At 45.7% G+C, this 16,463-nt stretch overlaps 1 protein-coding gene across 5 annotated transcripts in view; it reads right to left on the bottom strand.

Moving 5' to 3' along the window:
* Positions 1-64: 64 nt before the first annotated feature.
* Positions 65-16,463, bottom strand: part of IKBKG (inhibitor of nuclear factor kappa B kinase regulatory subunit gamma) — a 28,220-nt gene continuing 11,821 nt past the window's right edge. For 3 of the 5 annotated variants that reach the window (XM_079124777.1, XM_079124775.1, XM_079124776.1), the window contains exons 5-10: positions 15,387-15,539; positions 7,489-7,585; positions 6,323-6,466; positions 5,990-6,132; positions 5,712-5,773; positions 65-5,426 (exon numbers count right to left, since the gene is read on the bottom strand). In XM_079124777.1, coding sequence (XP_078980903.1) covers positions 5,284-5,426; positions 5,712-5,773; positions 5,990-6,132; positions 6,323-6,466; positions 7,489-7,585; positions 15,387-15,539 — 742 coding nt within the window. In that variant the 3' untranslated portion in view covers positions 65-5,283. The remainder of the gene's footprint in view (positions 5,427-5,711; positions 5,774-5,989; positions 6,133-6,322; positions 6,467-7,488; positions 7,586-15,386; positions 15,540-16,463) is intronic. The other 2 variants (XM_079124779.1, XM_079124778.1) reach the window with 1 other exon arrangement.

Genomic DNA, 16,463 nt, shown 5'->3' on the forward strand with positions numbered 1-16,463 from the left:
GCATCCTCCTGCCTCAGCCTCCTGAGCAGCTGGGATTACTGGTATGTCACCACCAATGCCCAACTGACATTTTTCAATACCAGCTTTATTGAGGTTAATCAATATACTATACAACTCACCCATCTGAAGTGTACAATTCAATAGCATATTCATAGATAATTGCCAACTATCACCATGATCAATTTCAGAACATGCTCATCACCCCAAAAATAAACACTGTATCCATTAGCAGTCACTCCATTTGCCCCCAAATCCTCTGGCACTAGGCAATCACCAACTTTCCTTACACAACATTTGAAACCTCTACAGAAATAACAACCTAATGGAAAATCGTTTGGGGAACCACCTCAACTAGAGTGGCTTTCACAGTTCTCCCTTTTATCTTGGGTCGGGCCCTGCCCTAGGTGCATTCCATTGCCTCTTCAGTAGCTCTGCAGCATACAGACGGCAAGTATCCGGCCTGTTTTCAACTGAGGGACCAAGGCTCAGAGAGGTTAAGGGAGGGGCAGTGTGGGACGTGTCCATGTGGTCTCAGATTGTGTCTTCTTGCCTATTCAATGTTTATAAGAAGTCCCCCCCAAAGTAGTCATCCCAATGCCTAAAATTGGTTTTCAGTGCTATAGTTTCTATCGTATTAATGTAGTAAATTCCACCAACCACCCTTTATGGTGACAGGTGATGTCCACAAAAATATTAACAGAGCAATACTGATGAACTGTGAGAAAAGCTCATGCCATCAGTAAATATGCACGATCACTCTGTGCTGAGCACTGTTCTAGGGATTTTGCCACACTAGGATGGATGAGGCCTCTAATGGGGGAGAGCAGAAACAAAACAGAAAAACAGGTCAGTTTAACTGTCTGGCAGAGAATTAAACCAGGGCAATGTGATCTAGGATGGAAACTTCAGATGAAGGAGGTGATGTTTACACTCAGAGCTGAATGACGAAAAGTAGGCAGTCATACAAAGATTAGGGGGAAGAGTCTTCCTGGCAGAGAGGACAACAGGTACAAAGGCCTTAAGACACAGAAGTGTTGTTGTGTTTGAGGAAAGGGGAAAAAAAGGACAGCATGGTATGACTGGGCCAGCAGGAGAGGGACATGAATTGAGGTCAAAATAGCATAAGGCTAGGAATGGAACCTAGGTCTCAAGAGTAAGAGAAAGCTACTCAGGAGGCTGAGGCAAGAGGATGGCAAGTTCAAGGCCAGTCTCGGCAACTTAGCAGACCTTGTCTCAAAATTTAAAAAATAATAAAAAGGGGCTGTGGATGTGGCTCAGTGGTAGAACAACCCTGGGTTCAACCTTCTAGTACCAAAAAGAGGAGTAACACAAAGCCACTGGATTATTAAGCAAAGTAGAAATACAGGTTTACCAGATCACCCTGGTCACTGTGTAAGGAACAGACTGGAGAGCCTGCAGTGTCATGTGAAATCTGTGAGGGCTTCACCATAATAGTCCAGGAAAAAGATGAAGGGACTCAGGAGGATCTCACACTGAGCCTGGCTGAAGCCAAAGTGGACTTCGAAGCCCTCCCCTAAATCTGATCTTCCCTTTCCCTTGTCCCAGTCTTGGCAGATGGCCCAGCATACCCAGATGCGTAAACCAGAAGTCCAGGAGTCACCCTGAATTCCTCGTCCTCCCCTCCACAGCCAGTTGTCATTCATCTTGTTGGCTGCAGCTCCATACTCAGGCCTCTCATGTTGCTCTGGCCTGAGTCTCCCTTCCAACAAAGTCACCTTTGCAGATTGGCACAGAGCTCAGCTCTTTCCCCTATTGTCACGACTTTAATGACTGTCTGCCCATCTCCTTGACACTTGTATCCCTATAGAGAGGACACTGACACAAAGGGAGAACATGTAACAACAGGGAGTGACTGGGGAAGAAAACCTTTTCGTTACTGGTGAGTCCACTACTACATTCATCCAAAGACAGCAGGATGCACGCTTGGAGTTTTTGCTGCATTTCACACATTGTACATAACTTTGTCCCCTGGCCTTTCCACACCAACATACTACAGAGGACAGCCCGTGTGCAAGATGTTCAAAATGCTGGCTCTACCGGCCACTGGTAGCCACAGACCATGGTGCCACAAGAACCTCTCTAATGCACAAGATGTTGTCTTAGGGTGAGGAAGGCTAAGGATGCTTTCCAAGGGCTTGCTTCATCTCACCAAACATCCCCCTCATACGGACTGCCACCACAAGGCCCATCACACCTTTTCAGCAAGGCCTTATACACACAACTGCATCTGTTGCTATTGTGATACCATTTTTGCTTACTATTTGTGCCCATGTTGTTTGGCTACTAGTACAGAGGAATACTCTTGTACTCTGCTTACTGGTCATCTGGATTTCCCTTGGACTTTGGCAAGAGAGGAGGGGACACATGCCTAAGCAACAGGGTAATGACATGGGTACTAGGTGGAACATATTTCTAGCTATCTGGATGTATGGGCCTCAGCTAATAAGGCAGGCTGGTTCCCTCATGGGAGGAACACAAACAGTTGTTCCAAAAGCTCAACCTAAGTAAGGCTAGATAGATAAGAAGAAAGTAAAATGCCCTATGTCTGGGCAAATACTGGGATTCAAAACCCTTGGTGTCTAATGTGTGGCTAAACCTGCACAGCACTAAGGGGTGTCAGGTAACAAGGGCACTCAGCCTCTGAGAAAAGTACTGAGTCCCAACCAATGCCTGGTCCCATTCTGATTCTGACTCAACCCGTCCAGGGGGCCCAGGCCAGGGTGTTTTTCAAGCTTGCAGGTAACTGCTGTGCAACCCATGCTGAAAAGTTCCTCAGTGCCCCTGGGTCTCACCTTCTTTCTAAGCCCCTTTCACAAGAGGGTGCTCATCAGGGAGGGGCTCCTACACACCTCCGTTCACCTTCCCAAGAGGCATGAAACCCATCCTTACACAGTTAGTGGCAACCACCCCGGGCACAGATGGTCCTACTGCAACCTACCTTACCTGCCTCTCCCAGCCATACCTGCTGGCCCTGGCCATGGTGTCCACCTGGAGACAAGATGTCCCCATAGCTGATCCACACCAAATTCTACAGCCTGGTGGCTACCCCCACCCTGGGGACCAAGTCCTGCTAGCAGACCTGCAGGTCTTAGAGTTACCTGCCTTTGGGCTGATTTGCCCTAATCTATGAGCTCTGAATCAGATATTCCCATACTGGGTTGAATGGTGACTCCAAAAAGGTTAAGTACAAGTCCAAATTCCAGTAACTTGTGAACATAACCTTACTTGGGAAAGGGGTCTTTACAGGTGTAGTGAAAGTAGGGATGTCAAGATGAGGAGATCATCCTGGATTATCCAGATGGACCCCACCTACAATATCTGGTATACTTAAAACAGAAAACACAGAGGATACCATGTGACATGGAGGCAGAGATGGGAGCAATGGGTGTACAAGCCAAGAAATGTCATCAACTACCAGAAGCTAGGAGACAGGCCCAGAACCTATTCCCAGAGTTCCAGAAAAAACAGCTTGACTTCAGGCATCTGGCTTCCAAGAAATGAAAGAATGAGTTTTGTTGTTTTAATGCCACCAAGTTTGTGGTGATTTGTTACAGTAACCACCGGAAACTCATGCCCCACTCCAAAATAAAATGAAACAAAATAGTGCTCTTATAGAAAAATTATAGGAGTAGGATTTAAGTGCAGTACCCATGAGCAGAGAACCTGTCTATGCCTTTAACATTTCCCCAAAGTACTGTGTAATAGACATGTGTGCTTTAGGAAAGTCCATCCCCTGTAGATGCTGAGAAAGTTCCCAGCTCAGGCTAAGTTTTAAAAGATATTTTTAGTTGTTAAACAGATCTTTTATTTTATATATTTCTATGTGGTGCTGAGTATCAAACCCAGGGCCTCACACATGCCAGGCAAGTGCTCTACCACTGAGCCACAACTCCAGCCCCTCAGGTTAATTTTTTAAAGTCCTAATATCCTAGTTCTAGCCATTCTTCTCACTGTCAAAGAGCAGAATACCCTGTGAAAAAGCCCAGGAATAGAACTACATCTTGTTCCTAACCAGGGAGCTTGGAGGGCTCTTGGAAGGAGGGCCCAGGCCTGAGGAGTGAGTGATGCACAGATTCTGAAGTCTTTCTCAATTTCCAACTTCCTGTCCTTTACTAGAATTGCAGAGTTAGTTCCTATGGCTTTGACATCCTAGAAAATATCCAGAACCTTACAAAACAAATGTTCTTCCTCATCTGCCAATCATTGTCAACTGGCTTCCATCTGTAAGGCCAAGGAATCTGGGGCTGATGTAGGACATGGCATCAGACACTTCTAGAATGTGATGAACCACAACCACCATCATTTACACTGGGGAATAACTGCTTGGCAAAGACAAGAGCACACTTTGGTGTTAGAAAGTATATGAAAGTATATGTGTGTGAAGCATCCATCAGACCACAAAGTGCTCACAACTTCAAACCCAAAACAGTGAAAGGGGGAAAAGGATAATGTGACAATGTAAAATAAAAAAACATTCAAGGCCAGAACACAACAGTGGCAAAATCAAAGGGGAAAAGAAACATGCACTTTCTGTCACAGACAAGAGCTAATCTTGCTAATGACAAAAGAGCTCCTAAAACATGAGGAACAAAAAGTGAAAATCCAGTAGGAAAACTGATAAAAGACATGCACAGCCCATTCACAGAAGAGGAATTTTAAAAGGTCCATAACCTTTGGAAAATATGCTTAAGCTCACTCTTAGTGGAGAGCAGCATGCCCAGCAGGTGGCAGAAACACAAAGGACTGCCCAACCACTCCCTGGCCAAGACACACGTGATTAGTACACAAGCATTTTCACCACACCAGAAAAAACCCACACGCCACCAACAGCAACTGGTTAAACCAACCCTGGTACAGCTGCAAAGTGGAGTATCACAAGGCCCAGGAAGAGAGGCTGGAGCACAGAGTCAGCAAGTCAGTAGCCAATGTAAGGAAAAGTGGTTCTCCCTGAGAGCCCCTGGCCCACTCTAACCTCTCTGCAGTGATGGGAAAGGAAGGAGGGATTAGCTACCAGAGACAAGCAGTTCAGGCAGATAGGACAGAAGGAAAAGGGCAGAGAATAAGGCCTGACTCAGGCTCCATCTTCCCTCAAAGAGGTGAACCTGCAGAACAAATGGCTTCAGCAATAGCTCTGCAGCTAGCTCTTAGGACCTGGTCTTTATCCATCAAGCCCTTGATTCTGAATTAGGCAGGGGGGAGAGGAAAGCACATGTTGCATTGTCCTGGGCATGGCATCTGCAGGCAGTCTTGCATCCACTGGCCCTACTCAATGCACTCCATGACGTGTATCTGTAGGGTGTCCATATCAGGAGCCTGATACTGGCACTTGGGACAACAGAAGTCAGGTGGTTCCTCAGGGGGGCTTCTCCTCTGGTTGGACAGGGCCAAGTGAAAGGAGTGGTGAGCTGAGAAAAGAAAAGAGGCACTGGGAAGTGGGTTTTGTGTACAAGCTGGGTACCACTCAGAGGCAAGGGGAGGTTGACAAGGTACCAAGACCTAATAGGACTGCCATGTTTAACCATTAGGATCAACACCACTGTGTGACCAGGAGCCAGCACTACCACTGCATTCCTCCCTTGGCCTAAAGGAGCCCACCTTCAGGGCTCCGGAGAACAGCAGGCATGCCTTCTTCTGGGGCGGTGCACTGCCCTCCCCACCCACCTCCTGCAGCCCAATGCTCACTCACTCACCTGGGGTAGGGGGTAAAGGGGGCTGGGAGGCCTCTACATGCCGCTTCCTCATATCCTCAATCCTTTGAAAACAGAAACCGTCCAATCAATGCATGCCATTTTTGAGGCTCCTACCTGGACCAGCAGGAAATGCCATTGGAAGGACAGGGCAGAGGGAGAGGAGAGGGAAGTACAGGGAACCTAATCTGAAAGCCAGGAGTCATTAGTGTCCCGCAATTACTACTGGTCACCACCGAGTGCTACACCCACTCCTCACGTGGCCACTCTCGGGGGCCTACCTGGCTGATTCTTGGCAGCTGGCCTTCAGCTTGCTATACTCCCGCTGCAGCTGCTCCAGCTGCTCCTGTAGATGCTCTTTCTTCTCGGCCAGCTTCTCCCGGGCCTGCCTCTCAGCCTGGAAGTCTGCCTTGTAGATATCCGCCTGGCCAATTCAAGAGAGGGACATGCCCACTACCCACTGGGCACATCAAGATAGGCCTGCAGTAACAAAGCAAAGCCTCCTCCTCCTGCCCTCTGTGAACCTCTAGCAACACAGAGGGAGCAGATCCATCAGCAAGTAACCCCAAGGGTACTAAAAGGTCAAGGAAGACTGCAAGAAGGAGAGACCTCACCTGGGCCTTCAGGACTGGTACAGTCTCCATCACAATCTTGTGCTGCTCGGCCTCCTCCTTTAGTTTGTCAATCACTTCCTGCTTGGCCACCAGGGCCTCCTCAGCCTGCTGGAGCTGCTGCCTGAGATCCTCCAGTTGCATTCCCTAGAGATTGGCAAGGGGCACTGACAGGGCCTCCCAGCCCAGGGCAGGGCAGAGCCATAACCAACATAGGCCACTGCTCTGAATGAGAATTGAGAAGGACAAAAGGGAGCCCTAGTTGGTCAAAGCCAGAACAATGCCAGCTCCTTAGACTTCAGGGCCAAACACAAGTGTATGCAAACAGGAGGCTGCATCCATATGTAAGATCTCAGGACTGAGGAGAACTCAGGTCATCTGGTTCAGCCTCCCACCAAGGCACTCATTCCCTTCACAGAATCCTCCAGTCCTTCAAGGACAAGAGCCACCCTCCCTCCTGAGGCTGCCCACTCTACATACTCCCAACTACATACCCACCATGTGCACACCTAAGCCTCAACCCATCAGTCCTTCCACTCGGCCACCTGATCAAAGGTCTGCTCATCCCAGACACCCCTCCCCATAAACACATACACACGCACACACACAAGAGAGTGCATGCACACACACACACTCTCTCTCTCCCTGCCAGGACTTCACTCTGGAGATTAAGTGGCCATTTTTGTAACCTAACTTTTCCTCAGGTGACCTGGTTTCAGGCTTAATCCTTATAAATCTCCTCAGGGTACATCTGTGGTTGACAATATCCTTCTTAAAATGTGATTGCTAAAACTGCACCCAGTTTAGGTCTTGTGAGGACAAACTAGAAAAGAGCTTTGGTTCTCTTTCCACGCTGAGATAGAGTCATTACTAGAGCTTATCCTGACCCAGGGAAAATTTAGCCAGGAACCACACAGCCCAGGTGAGGGCTGAATGTGTCCTAGCCCCATGGAGAGAGCAACCGTGGCTCTGGCCCAGCCCACCCTGGGGCCTGGCAATGAGCCCCATCTCCCTGAACTGTCATAGCAGCCTGATGAAGGTCTAGGGAAAGTCAAGTGTCCCTCCCAAAATCTAATTCTTTCAGGTCTCAAGAATTGTAATCTTCTCTGTCCTCAGGGAGACAGGAAGCAGGGAGACCTCTCCAGACAGCCCAGGCTGGCCATACTCACTCGCTTTCGCTCGCTGCTCACCATGCTACTCTTGATGTGGTTGTCATATTCTTGGAAGAGCTGGTGATAGGCTACCTGCAATTGGGCAAGTTTCCTCCTGCAAAAAAAGGAGTTGTCACTGAAGAAACCACCTTTTCCCAGCCCAGTCATGACTTCCCTGCCTCCAGCTCTACCCTCTACATTCTTGTCATATCACAAACCTGGAATGGGGCCTTCCAAGAGTACCTCTGGACTTCTAAGGTAATCAACTCTGAGGCAGGCTTTGCTGACAACAAACATCTACTGCAACTGACTCAGTTACTCAATAGTTCCTGCCAGTTTCCTTAAAGCCAACAATTTTAAATGTTTGTAATAAGGATTAGGGGTGTAGCTCAGTGGTAGAGTGCCTTTCTAGCATGTGCAAGGCCCTGGGTTCCATCCCCAGTATTGCAAAACAATAAAAAATAGGTAAAATGTTCGTCATAAAGTGGAACTATCCTGTATTCTTCAAAATTGTCAACTTCATGAAAAGCAGAGAAAGGCAGAGAGGACATTCCAGACTAAAGGAGACTCAAAAGGTGTACGGGCATGCCAAGGAAAGGAACATGGGATCCTGGACCAGATGGCAGTAGAAGGGCTAACAAGAACATGTGGAGGATACAAAGGGAAATATGAATGTGGACTGGACCAAAGATAATATTCTTGCCTTGGCCAGGCGTGGTGGTGCACACCTATAATCCCACTGAGTCAGGAGGCTGAGGCAGGAGAATGGCAAGTCTGAAGCCAGCCTCAGCAAATTAGCAAGACCCTGTGTCAAAATAAAAAATATGGGAGTTTCAACATGGCGGCCTAGAGGGTGGCTGCATTTCATGTTGCTCCAGGACTCAGGATTCAAAAGAGGAGATATTGAGACACTTGGGACCAACTCAAAGCAGCCGGGTGACTCTCACCCCCTGGGGAGGCATCCCGGATGGGACGGTGGTCCCGGAACGCAGGGAACTTTGTGAAGTAGAGCTGCCGGCGAGACGCCCCTCCCCCCGCTGGAGCAGTGAGCTCGGACAACTGGGAGCCCCGTAAAGGAGGCCGCTCGGCACAGCCCTGGGACTCGGAGCAACCACTGGGGCTCCGGCGGCTACCCAGGGGAGGAGTGGCGAGGAGAGCTGTGTGGACTCAGGACACCGGAGCCTGCCCTGAGGAGGAGGAGGAGGAGCGCGGCCACTTGGATTCGGAGTGACTGCACCGGAGCTACAGGCGGTTGCCAGAGGAGGGGCTGCGTGGCGAGCTGTTTGGACTCAGACCACTTCTGAACACCGGGGCCTGCACGGAGGAGGAGGAGGAGGAGGAGGAGGAGGAGGAGGAGGAGGAGGAGGAGGAGGAGGAGGAGCGCGGCGGGTCATGTGGACTCGCAGTGACTGCATTAGCGCTCCAGGCGGCTGCTCAGAGGAGAAGGCGAGTGGTGAGTTGTTTGGACTTAAAGTGACAGCTCCTGAACACAGGGGGGCTGCCTGGAGGAGGAGCGTGGTGGGTCGCTTGGTCTTGAGTGGACACACCAGAGCTCCGGGCGGTTACCCAGAGGACCCGTGCAGCGGGTCACGTGGATTCAGAGCCACTCAGAGCAACCGCTCCTGAACACCCGGGGGGTTATCTGGAGAAGGAGGATGAACGGGGAGGGTCACTTCGACTCGGAGTGATTGATTGCCCAGGGCTACGGGTGGTTGGTGGGAGGTGGAGGCACGCAGTGAGTTTCTTGGACTCCTAGTGACCGCACCGGAATACTGGGCGGCTGTCTGGAGGAAGAGGCATGTGGCGGGTCTCTGGGACTCAGAGCGATTGTACAGGGCCACAGGTGGCTGCTCAGAGGAGGGGACGCATAGCCAGGCGATTAGGTGCAGAGCAGGGTCCCAGGATCTAGGAGGCTTCTTGGTGGAAGAGCGGCACAGAGACAGGCTTAGGGCGGAGCGAAGGTTCCAGGCCTGCGGGCAGATTCTCTGAGGAGGGGCAGCCTAAGGAGATTCATCTGCGAAGGGTGAGGCTCCCAGGCCCAGGAGGTAGGGCCGGGCCCCTGGGAACTTTGCAGAGGAAGGCAGCCCAGCCCAGGCGGTAGCTGTAAATTGAGGGGAACCTCTAGGAGGGAACTGACCAGCGAGACCTCCCCACCGGGTGAGTCTTCCCTGCTGGGTGAGGTTTCCCCACAAGGACGGTAAAACCAGAGACACAGGCCCAAACAGGCCTTGCCTCAGCCCACAGCCTAGTTGCCTTTGGATGACCATTGGTCAACAAGTGGAGGCACCTCTGCCCACTAGCAGGAATTATACCCCACCTGAAGGCCACCACTCCTAGAGAGGCAGCTTCCTTGTGGAGCACCGCATTATCAACTTCCTCCAAGACTTCAGCCTACTGAAGGCTAAGGGGGGATATATATAGAAATCTTCAGGGACATTGTAAGTCAATAGAGGAAATCTGCAATATCTCAGCGGTCCTCTGATACCTGAACAATATGAGAAAACAAGGAAAGAAAATGCTGCAAACAAACCTAGATGTTACATCAATAAAACCCAATGACAGCATGGCAGAAGAAATAACAGAAAAGGAGTTCAGAATGTACATAATTAAAATGATCAGAGAAGCAAACGATGAGATGAAAGAGCAAATGCAAGCATTGAATGATCGCACCAATCGACAGTTAAAAGAGCAAATACAGGAAGCAAAAGATCATTTCAATAAAGAGTTAGAGATATTGAAAAAAAACCAAACAGAAATCCTTGACATGAAGGAAACAATAAACCAAATTAAGAACTCCATAGAAAGCATATCCAATAGGATACAACACCTGGAAGACAGAACCTCAGACATTGAAGACAAAATATTTAACCTTGAAAACAAAGTTGAACAAACAGAGAAGATGGTAAGAAATCATGAACAGAATCTACAAGAACTATGGGATATCATGAAAAGGCCAAATTTAAGAATTATTGGGATTGAGGAAGGCCTAGAGAAACAAGCCAAAGGAATGAACAACCTATTCAATGAAATAATATCAGAAAATTTCCCAAATCAGAAGAATGAAATGGAAAATCAAGTTCAAGAGGCTTATAGGACTCCAAATACACAAAATTACAACAGACCCACACCAAGGCACATTATAATGAAAATACCTAACATACAAAATAAAGACGGAATTTTAAAGGCTGTGAGAGAAAAGAACCAAATTACATTCAGGGGGAAACCAATACGGATATCAGCAGATTTTTCAATCCAGACCCTAAAGGCTAGAAGGGCCTGGAACAACATTTTTCAAGCCCGGAAAGAAAATGGATGCCAACCAAGAATCTTATACCCAGCAAAACTTACCTTCAAATTTGACGATGAAATAAAATCCTTCCATGATAAACAAAAGCTAAAAGAATTTACAAAAAGAAAGCCAGCATTACAGAACATTCTCAGCAAAATATTCCATGAGGAAGAGATGAAAAACAAAGAAGCAAATCAGCAAAGGGAGGAATTATCCTAAAGGAATTGTCAAATAAAGGAGGAAACAAGTTGTGTCAAACAAATAAATAAATAAAATTTAAAAAATGAACCAAATGACCGGGAAACCAAATCATTTCTCTATAATAACCCTGAATGTTAATGGCCTGAATTCATCAATCAAAAGACATAGACTGGCAGATTGGATTAAAAAGAAAGATCCAACAATATGTTGCCTGCAAGAGACTCACCTCATAGAAAAAGATACCCATAGACTAAAGGTGAAAGGATGGGGAAAAACATACCATGCACATGGACTCAGCAAAAAAGCTGGAGTATCCATCCTCATTTCCGATAATGTGGACTTCAAGCCAAAGTTAGTCAGAAGGGATAAAGAAGGTCATTTCATACTGCTTAAGGGAAGCATAAATCAGCAAGATATAACAATCATAAACGTCTATGCCCCAAACAGTGGCTCATCCATGTATGTCAAACAAATCCTTCTCAATTTCAGAAACCAAATAGACCATAACACAATAATACTAGGTGATTTTAACACGCCTCTCTCACCACTGGACAGATCTTCCAGACAAAAATTGAACAAAGAAACCATAGATCTCAATAACACAATCAATAATTTAGACTTAACGGACATTTATAGAATATACCATCCAACCAAGAGCAAATAAAATACACTTTCTTCTCAGCAGCACATGGATCCTTCTCTAAAATAGACCATACATTATGTCACAAAGCTAATGTTAGCAAATACAAGAAGATAGAGACACTACCATGTATTCTATCAGATCATAATGGATTGAAGTTAGAAATAAGTGAAAGAGTAAAACACAGAAACTATTCCAACATCTGGAGATTAAACAATATGCTATTATATGATGAATGGATAACAGAAGATATTAGGAAGGAAATTAAAAAATTCTTAGAGGTAAATGAGAACAAAGAAACATCATATCAAAATCTCTGGGACACTATGAAAGCAGTACTTAGAGGGAAATTTATTTCATGGAGCGCATTTAATAAAAGAAGTAAAACTCAACAAATAAACGACCTAACACTACAGCTCAAAGCCCTAGAAAAAGAAGAACAGAACAGCACCAAAAGTAGTAGAAGACAGGAAATAGTTAAACTCAGAGCTGAAATCAATGAAATTGAAACAAAAGAAACAATACAAAAAATTGAAAAAATAAATAGTTGGTTCTTCGAAAAAATAAACAAAATTGATAAACCTTTAGCCACACTAACAAAGAGAAGACGAGAGAAAACCCAAATCATTAAAATTCGGAATGAACAAGGAAATATCACAACAGACAGGATTGAAATACAAAACATAATTAGAAGCTATTTTGAAAATCTATACTCCAACAAAATAGAAAATTTCGAAGGCATCAACAGGTTTCTAGAGACATATGAATTGCCTAAACTGAACGAGGAGGACATAAACAATTTAAATAGACCAATTTCAAGTACTGAAATAGAAGAAGTCATCAAAAGCCTACCAACAAAGAAAAGTCCGGGACCAGATGGGTTCTCAGCCGAGTTCTACAAAACCTTTAAAGAAGAGCTCATTCCAATACTTCTCAAAGTATTCCATAAAATAGAAGAGGAGGGAACCCTCCCAAACTCATTCTATGAAGCCAATATCACACTGATACCTAAACCAGACAGAGACTCATCAAGGAAAGAAAATTTTAGACCAATATCCTTAATGAACATCAACGCAAAAATTCTCAACAAAATTTTAGCAAATCACATACAAAAACATATTAAAAAGATAGTGCACCATGATCAAGTGGGTTTCATCCCAGGGATGCAAGGTTGGTTCAACATCAGGAAATCAATAAATGTCATTCACCATATCAATAGAATTAAAGTCAAGAATCACATGATTATTTCAATAGATGCAGAAAAAGCATTTGATAAAATACAGCAACCCTTCATGCTCAAAACACTAGAAAAAACAGGGATAGTGGGAACATTCCTTAACATTGTAAAGGCCATTTATGCTAAGCCCATGGCTAATATCATTCTAAATGGTGAAAAACTGAAAGCATTCCCCCTAAAAACTGGAACAAGGCAGGGATGCCCTCTTTCACCACTTCTATTCAACATCGTTCTTGAGACTCTGGCCAGAGCAATTAGACAAACCAAAGAAATTAAAGGGATACGAATTGGAAAAGAAGAACTCAAACTATCCCTGTTCGCTGATGACACGATTATATATTTAGAGGAACCTGGAAATTCCACCAGAAAACTCTTAGAACTCATAAGTGAATTCAGTAAAGTAGCAGGTTACAAGATCAATGCTCATGAATCCAACGCATTTTTATACATAAGTGATGAATCTTCAGAAAGAGAAATTAGGAAAACTACCCCATTCACAATAGCCTCGAAAAAAATAAAATACTTGGGAATCAATCTCACAAAAGAGGTGAAAGACCTGTACAATGAGAACTATACAACACTAAAGAAAGAAATTAAAGAACACCTTAGAAGATGGAAAGATCTTCCATGTTCTTGGATAGGAAGAATTAATATTGTCAAAATGGCCATACTACCTAAAGTGCTATACAAATTCAATGCAATTCCAAATAAAATCCCAATGATGTACCTTACAGAAATAGAGCAAGCAATTATGAAATTCATCTGGAAGAATAAGAAACCCAGAATAGCTAAAGCAATCCTTAGCAGGAAGAGTGAAACAGGGGGTATTGCAATACCAGATCTTCAACTCTACTACAAAGCAATAGTAACAAAAACGGCATGGTATTGGTACCAAAATAGAAAGGTAGATCAATGGTACAGAATAGAGGACACGGACACAAACCCAAATAAATACAATTTTCTCATACTAGACAAAGGTGCCAAAAATATGCAATGGAGAAAAGATAGCCTCTTCAACAAATGGTGCTTGAGAATTGGAAATCCATATGCAACAGAATGAAACTAAACCCATATCTCTCAGCATGCACGAAACTAAACTCAAAATGGATTAAGGACCTCAGAATCAGACCAGAGACCCTGCAGATTATAGAAGAAAAAGTAGGTCCAAATTTTCACCTTGTTGGTCTAGGATCAGACTTCCTTAACAGGACTCCCATAGCACAAGAAATAAAAGCTAGAATCAACCACTGGGATAGATTCAAACTAAAAAGCTTTCTCTCAGCAAAGGAAACTATCAGCAATGCGAAGAAAGAGCCTACAGAATGGGAGAATATCTTTGCTAATCATACTTCAGATAGAGCACTAATCTCCAGAATCTATAAAGAACTCAAAAAACTCTACTCCAAGAATTCAAATAATCCAGTCGACAAATGGGCTAAGGAAATGAATAGACACTTCACAGAAGAAGATCTACAAGCAATCAACAAACATATGGAAAAATGTTCAACATCTCTAGTAATAAGAGAAATGCAAATCAAAACCACCCTAAGATTCCATCTCACCCCAATTAGAATGGCGATTATCAAGAATACGAGCAACAACAGGTGTTGGCGAGGATGTGGGGAGAAAGGTACACTCATACATTGCTGGTGGGGCTGCAAATTAGTGCAGCCACTCTGGAAAGCAGTGTGGAGATTCCTTAGAAAACTTGGAATGGAACCACCATTTGACCCAGCTATCCCACTCCTTGGCCTATACCCAAAGGACTTAAAATCAGCATACTACAGAGATACAGCCACATCAATGTTCATAGCTGCTCAATTCACAATAGCCAGACTGTGGAACCAACCTAGATGCCCTTCAATTGACGAGTGGATAAAGAAACTGTGGTATATATATACAATGGAATATTACTCAGCCATAAAGAATGATAAAATTATGGCATTTGCAGGCAAATGGATGAAATTGGAGAATATCATGCTAAGTGAGATAAGCCAATCTCAAAAAGCCAAAGGACGAATGATATCGCTAATAAGTGGAGGATGACACATAATGGGGGGGAGGGAAGGGTTAGTGTTAGGGTTAGAGTTAGGGTTAGGGAGGGGGGCAAGTATGGAGGAAGGAAGGACTGTATAGAGGGTAAAGAGGGGTGGGAGGGGTGGGGGGAAGGGAAAAAATAACAGAATGAATCAAACAACATTACTCTATGTAAATTTATGATTACACAAATGGTATGCCTTTACGCCATGTACAAACAGAGAAACAACATGTATCCCATTTGTTTACAATAAAAAAAAAATATGAAAAAGGACTGGGGATGTAGATCAGTGATAAAGCACCCTTGGGTTCAATCCCCATTACCAAAGGAAAAAAAATTCTTGTCTCAGAGATTATTTGACTGTGGTAACAGTGGACTCCACTATTACCAAAGCTAAGGGAGAAAGTCAAACCTCACCCACAGCCAGTCTCCTGATAAGGGTTCTCCAGAAGGCAGAAAAAGCCACAGACCCACTGGTAATCTCCAGTACCACCCCTCCACACCCACTCACTTCTCCTCCGAGGCAGCCTGGCGCTCCATGCGCAGGGCGGCCTCCACACTCTGGCTCTGCATGCGCAGCTGGTCCACCTGCACACTGTGCTGCTGCTGCAGTGCCTCCCGCTCACTCTCCAGCTGCCTGGCCTGCTCACTGGCCGCCCGCACCCTGGCACAGAGAGAAAGAACACACTGAGGGGACAGCAAGCAAGACAGCACGGGCAAGGGGTCAGGTTCCAAACACCCTCGGACTACAAGTTGACTCTGGGTGGCAGAGTGGAGGCACTGCCACGAAAAATGGGAAAAAGACTAGGGGTGAGGTGGGGAGCAGATGATAAGCAACTCCACCTGAGATGCACTTGCTTCAGTGCAAGGGCCCAGCAGGCAACCAAGTGCAGATGGCAAGGAGACCAGAAGCCAAGGGAGGAGGTAAACTGAGAAGATGGGTCACTGCATCCCAAGCTGTCCACTACAACAATGTGAGAGGAACCCCAGGAAGGTGCTGGGACCTCAACAAGAGCAGTCTCAGGGGAGGGGTGTAGGACAGACTATTCTAGAAAAAACAAGGAGACTGCCCACCTGGGAATGCAAACACTGAGCTCAACAGCAGACCAGGGCTCAGCTCCAGCCCTGCTGCTGCCCACAGCTCAGCTAGAGTCCCAGCTGTTTACAGGCTCAGTTCCCACACCTAGATCATAGGGAGTTGTAGGACAGGACAGGACATCAATGGCCCTGGTAGGGAATCCCTCTCTCCATCTATTTTAACAGCTCAGGCTGTCTCACCTGGATCACCCCATAATCCCCAATCCTCTGATCTGAGCCTCACAGCTCCCTTAATCTCCAGTTTCCAGGCTCCAGCCTCATTATCCTGCTGCCTCAGGGCCTTTAATAGCTGATACTCTGGCACAGTAGCATGTGTCTATAATCACAGCAATTTGGAAGACTGAGGCAGGAGGATCTGAAGTACAAGGCCAGCCTCAGCAACTTGCCTCAGCAACTTAGCAAGACCCTGTCTCAAAATAAAAGATAAAAAGGGCTGGAGATTTAGCTCAAACCCCAGTATCTCAAAAAAATAAATAAATAGCCCCCACTG

This window comes from Sciurus vulgaris (genome assembly GCF_902686455.1).
Source record: "Sciurus vulgaris genome assembly, chromosome: X".
In the NCBI taxonomy this organism is placed as follows: Eukaryota; Metazoa; Chordata; class Mammalia; order Rodentia; family Sciuridae; genus Sciurus; species Sciurus vulgaris.